Below are 6,017 nucleotides of genomic sequence, written 5' to 3' on the forward strand. Positions count from 1 at the left end.
ATATCACATATCTACGCTAAATTGTTATTTCACTGTATTAGTTAAAGTTTATTGATACGTTTCAGAAAGTTTACTTGTTGCAGTCCTTCGAGGCACCGAGTCTTATTGGCCTTAACCACAATTACAGTGTCAACTTGAGCTTTATAGGACAATTTATTACTGAAACATGACTATGATTACCACTTATATTTATACAAAAGAACCAGAAATAATTCACAAACTGTCGACTATTGGCTATTAATAAAGTTCATACAATGTATACGTGGAGTACAGGCTAAAATGAGAATGCAATGTAACTGAAACCCATTTTATCTTTATTTACACGATACAGAAAGACACCAGTTAATGACAGTTTAAATCTGATGGTAAAGGAGGCATTGTTTGTGTTTCATGGTATTCAATATGGTGGTTTTGCTTCTCATTTTTTTTCATTTATTTGTGTCTCTTCTCCCGTTTCTCTTAACTGCACCTGTGACAGAAGCTGCTGTCTGCGCTCTGCACTCATGAAAAAATGTAGTTTCCGTGGCAACAGTCTTATCTCCACAGGCATGACCTCGTATGCCTCATTGTCGATGTTGAAGAAGCCGCTGGTGCCCTGCAAGGGTGACAACGCAGAGGTCAACTGTGACGCATGCCCCCGCTAGCCTTCACATCGTTATCATAGTTGCAGTATTGAAGTGACCTCTGGCAACCGCAGCCGGCAAGCACTGGCTTCCAGTTTTGTGGAGTTTGCAGTGAAAACAGTTGGGTTGTTATGTTTTTGGTTTCTGTGAAAAAGGAGGAACATTTATTTTGTTGTATTTTAACACGGAATTTGAGTGTTTCGAGGTAGACTGACACCAACCCGACAGTGATGAATTCACCAACAGTGAAGTTGTCAGACTCCGCACAAATCATCATGGAGTCGTTTATGCGCTGCAAGTTCACATGGAGACAAAGTTAGAAGAAAGAGAATTGTGAACAAGTGCTATCCGTGTTAAACTGACACGCTCGACAGGGTTCTGGTGATGCGTTTGAATAAACAGCTCGACTGAAGACAGCTTCCGTTCCTCCCATTGCTCTGGTTCTTCTGCTTTCGGGGGCTCTGCACAAGCACAGTTATTAACTGAGCGTGTACTCTTAAAACACAGTAGTCAGCACACTCGCATGTATACGATACCCTCTAGGGGCGGATTCCAGTAGTTTTTCAGTCTGCGGATAATGCGATAGAGCAGGCTGGGTCTGGGAGGCTTATGAGGAGGCAAGTCAGGGGGCCGAATGGTGGGAGCCAAGTAGTTCACTGTGACGTCACGTATTAAGGGCCACTCCTATATCATTTCAAAACAGTGCACAATACAAATAAATGACTGACTGATGGTCACACCGTATGCATTGCGTTACAGTACGTTTATGCACTGACGAACTTACCCGGAGGGTGTGGAACCAATGAGCAGCATTTGTCTTCAGTGGTCCAAGGTACCAATATCTATGCAAAACATTTGTAAGTTTATTTCATTCTATACACACAAATATCACATGAGCTGATAAAGAGGAAGTCTTTTACATGATGGTGCAAAATCACATTGGTGACATTGTTCATTTACTTAAAATAAAATAAAATAAACTAAAAGGCATGTTCAGGGTGAGCTAGTCAAATTTAAAAGTTTAGACCTTAAAATATCAAACTGGCTGAAAAAAATGTTTTTATTGTATTGTTTTCAATGTATTTAATCAAGATGCAAGCTTCAACTGTTATTTTTCTATATAATATTTGAGTTGGGTTCATGAGTGATTTCCCCCCCCCCCCATTTTAAGACCTCTGTTCTTTTTAAATTGGAATGACTATTTTTTGTATTCTATTGTAGAAGTTAGTGTAGGTATAGGTCGTATCAAGTACTAGATTGTCAAAGTTCAACAAATTTACCCTTATACAAGATGGATTTGTGGTATCTCTATGAACTTCTACTAAAATGTTTGGAAATGAACAATGTAATACCAAGAAAATCCAATTTAGGTGACCAAAATTCAAACGCTCACTTGCTAACAGTTGCAGAAACATCTCTAAAAGCACCCCAACGCAGTCCCATCAGAGCAAAGACGGGCTTCTCCGTTTCCCCCTGAAAACACACACACCTGGACATGTAAATTTATATCAAAACACAAACTAAAACTCTCGAATTAAACAAAATATATTGTTAATGTATTTGAATGAGGTTTCTTACTTGGATTTGTAGTACATCCAGAGGCACCGTTTCTCCCTTCAAGATGGACAGAGTCGCTGACGTAATGTCCCTGCACATTTATAGACAGCTGAGCAAAAATGGCTAAACATTTAGAAAGCTTTCTTTACAATTTTGCTCAGTTTTGGATTTCTGCAAACAAACCACTGAACATGGCTGATTAACCAGACAAAAATGAAATGAGATGGGTGTGTAAAATGTCATATCATTCTTTATCATTGTGGTGTTTACAACCCCAATTCCAATGAAGTTGGGACGTTGTGTTAAACAAATAAAAACTGAATACAATGATTTGCAAATCATGTTCAACCTGTATTTAATTGAATACACTACAAAGACAAGACATGTAATGTGCAAACTGATAAACTTGATTGTTTTTAGCAAATAATCATTAACTTAGAATTTTATGGCTGCAACAGGTTCCAAAAAAGCTGGGACGGGGTCATGTTTACCACTGTGTTACATCACCTTTTCTTTTAACAACATTAAATAAATGTTTGGGAACTGAGGACCCTAATTGTTGAAGCTTTGTAGGTGGAATTCTTTCCCATTCTTGCTTGATGCACAGCTTCAGCTGTTCAACAGTCCGGGGTCTCCGTTGTCGTATTTTACGCTTCATAATGCGCCACACATTTTCAAATGGGAGACAGATGCAGTCCAGTCTAGTATCTGCACTCTTTTACTACGAAGCCACACTGTTGTAACACATGCAGAATGTGGTTTGGCATCGTCTTGGTGAAATAAGCAGGGGCGTCCATGAAAAAGACGTTGCTTGGATGGCAGCATATGTTTCTCCAAAACCTGTATTTACCTTTCAGCATTAATGGTGCCTTCACAGATGTGGAAGTTACCCATGCCATTGGCAGTAACACAGCCACATACCATCACAGATGCTGGCTTTTGAACTTTTGCGTCCATAACAATCCGGATGGTTCTTTTCCTCTTTGAACACGACATCCACAATTTCCAAAAACAATTTGAAATGTGGACTCGTCAGACCACAGAACACTTTGCATGAGTCCATCTTAGATGAGCTCGGGCCCAGAGAAGCCGGCAACGTTTCTGGGTGTTGATGATGAAAGGCTTTTGCTTTGCATAGTAGAGTTTCAAGTTGCACTTACGGATGTAGTGTCGAACTGTATTTACTGACATTGGTTTTCTGAAGGGTTCCTGATGTGGTGATATCCTTTACACATTGATGTCAATTTTTGATGCAGTGCCGCCCGAGGGACCGAAGGTCCCGGGCATTCAATGTTGGTTTTCGGCCTTGCCGCTAACATGCAGTGAGTTCTCCAGATTCTCTGAACCTTTTGATGATATTATGGACCGTAGATGATGAAATCCCTAAATTCCTTGCAATTGTACATTGAGGAACATTTTCCTTAAACTGTTTGACTATTTTCTCACACACTTGTTCACAAAGAGGTGAACCACGCCCCATCTTTGCTTGTGAATGACTGAGCAATTCAGGGAAGCTCCTTTTCTACCCAATCATGGCACCCACCTGTTCCCAATTAGCCTGTTCACCTGTGGGATGATCCAAACAGGTGTTTGATGAGCATTTCTCAACTTTCTCAGTCTTTTTTTCCACCTGTCCCAGCTTTTTTGGAAGGTGTCGCACCCACAAAATTCAAAGTTAATGATTATTTGCTAAAAAACAATAAAGCTTATCAGTTTGAACATTAAATATTTTGTCTTTGTAGTGTATTCAATTAAATATAGGTTGAACATGATTTGCAAATCATTGTATTCTGTTTTTATTTGTGTTTAACACAATGTCCCAACTTCATTGGAATTGGGGTTGTAGATAAAAGCATGACACAGAAGTTACATTTACATTTATCTGGCAGCCGTGGCCCAATGGTTAAGATCATCGCCTGCCACCGTGGGGGACCTAGGTTCAAAACCCCGACGGGACCATCCGCCAACATCCTCCGGACTCACGGCTGTGGTGTCCTTGAGCAAGACACCGATACCCCGAAATGCTCCCCGGGCGCTTCAGCTGCCCCCTGCTCCAGTGTGTTCCACTAACATGTGTATGTGTTCACTGTGATGGGTTAAATGCAGAGAACAAATTTCGTGTGCGTGCATGCATGCATGTTCATGACAATAAAAGATGATTCTTCTTCTTCTTCTGACCAAAAGGTAAAGTAAATCCCAGCCAGATACAACGTGTTTGGAATTTCTGACTGGGGGAAAAATAATTTAAAAAATAAAATAAAATAAAAAATCCCAAAACATTAAAAGCTCAAAAGGTACTCGCCACTCGAGTTGATTGGTGTTAACACGGGTTAAAATTGTAATGATTCAGACTAACTCAGATCCATTATGAAGAGTTGAATACTCACTTGACCTTGTTGTCACTGAGGATGTGAAGGCTGGCACTCATAGCATTTTTACAGCCAAGTGGAATGAATCCAATTGGTGTGTGACTGAATGAATCCTGTAGACATACATCATTTATTGCTAAAGTACAACACGCAATAGCAATTTATGAAAGTCAAATCTTGTGTAGAATTGGTCATAAGGTAAACTTACTTGATCTGACCTCCGCAATAAACCTGTGATGACTTCCTGCAAAGTGCCATCCCCTCCGGCCACAATCAGCATGTCTGTGTGTTCCATGAGATCCATCATTTTTTTGGCTTGATCTTCATAATCCGTCTATAAGGGAACATATGTGCCATTACTGCTTACTTGTGGTCTTGACATCTAACCTGACATCCAATATAAAAATCATCATACTTTCACTACTGTAATCTCAATGCCAGCCAGATGTAAAATAGGAGCAGCATTCTTTTCAAACAAACTGTTGGCTTTCCTGTGAGGGATGGAAACATACATTTAGCAAAGAATACGAAACAAAACATACATTTAGTAAGAATTAAAGCATATTTTGATCATGTCTATTCCTTACCCATTAGAAGCTGCAGGGTTCAGGATCACGGTAGCCTTCTTTAAACGCTCATTTGGTGCTATGAGTTGGCGCCCAAATTCCTACAAAAAAGGATTAAATATACTTTTTGCAGCATATTATAATTTAGTTACTAGTTAATGCATCGTAAATGGGCATTTTATTGGACTCACCCTAGCTTCGAGGCAAGCCTCTCTCCGCAATAAATTGTCACTAAAACAATAAAATAAACCAAACCTAAGGCACAAATACAGGTTGATGTTGTGTTTTGTCCAGTTGATGTTGATACTCACCAGTATTTACCGTAAAGCCAATGGGTTCCGTAAGACAGAACACACACAGCAAACGTGGACTTCTTCCAATGATTGCGCAAGGTCCGAAAAACTTTGACGACCCGCGCCATTGTTTAATATAATTTAAGATCAGCCGTACAAAACAAAAAACAAATGCTATGACATGTTACATCCATAAAATAAGTTTACTTGCAGCGGTCACCGTTTCCTACAACCGTCACAAGCGTGGTGGTGTTACACCAAAGTATTACGGTTAGACATAGAAGCAAACAAACATCGGTTCCACTTGTAGTGTTATTATTTTCGCAGTTTGAAGCTTGGAATTTATTGTTTTAAATATGTGCAAAAAAATTATTATAATATATTTGAATGCTAAGGCGTGGAAGTAAAATTTAATAACCTATAAGGTCTACATGAATGGCTATCAGTCTCGGAGGACTACAAGTTCTATGATAAATAATCCCAAGACCCCGCCAGACAGAATTGTATTGAATGGTGGTAATGTTTTCAATATATAGCAAAATTAAAATCTATATCTTGGAATTAATTTCAGTCGAATTTTATTTATGAGAATATTGAATTAACAGTTCA

The 6,017-nt window shown here is 39.3% G+C and overlaps 1 protein-coding gene across 1 annotated transcript; it reads right to left on the minus strand.

The window, feature by feature from the left end:
- Window positions 1-33: 33 nt before the first annotated feature.
- On the minus strand, window positions 34-5,830 carry agk (acylglycerol kinase). Its single transcript, XM_061775222.1, has 14 exons — window positions 5,427-5,830; window positions 5,307-5,346; window positions 5,137-5,216; window positions 4,965-5,040; window positions 4,758-4,883; window positions 4,568-4,662; window positions 2,202-2,271; window positions 2,017-2,096; window positions 1,408-1,465; window positions 1,160-1,307; window positions 987-1,084; window positions 845-915; window positions 683-767; window positions 34-595 (listed from the first exon to the last, which is right to left on the minus strand). Exons 1-14 carry the CDS (start codon window positions 5,534-5,536, stop codon window positions 419-421), a joined length of 1,314 nt encoding a protein of 437 aa, XP_061631206.1. The 5' UTR covers window positions 5,537-5,830; the 3' UTR covers window positions 34-418.
- Between the last annotated feature and the right edge of the window lie 187 nt (window positions 5,831-6,017).

The sequence above is a fragment of the Phyllopteryx taeniolatus genome, chromosome 5 (genome assembly GCF_024500385.1).
Source record: "Phyllopteryx taeniolatus isolate TA_2022b chromosome 5, UOR_Ptae_1.2, whole genome shotgun sequence".
In the NCBI taxonomy this organism is placed as follows: domain Eukaryota; kingdom Metazoa; phylum Chordata; class Actinopteri; order Syngnathiformes; family Syngnathidae; genus Phyllopteryx; species Phyllopteryx taeniolatus.

What these genes read in the sequence shown, in the direction of transcription:
- agk (XM_061775222.1), bottom strand. Translation starts at nt 5,536, where the DNA reads ATGGCGCGGGTCGTCAAAGTTTTTCGGACCTTGCGCAATCATTGGAAG. An exon ending in AACCCTGCAGCTTCTAATGG is followed by an intron (nt 5,041 to 5,136) that starts GTAAGGAATAGA and finishes CATCCCTCACAG; the next exon opens with GAAAGCCAACAGTTTGTTTG. An exon ending in TTGAGATTACAGTAGTGAAA is followed by an intron (nt 4,884 to 4,964) that starts GTATGATGATTT and finishes GTTCCCTTATAG; the next exon opens with ACGGATTATGAAGATCAAGC.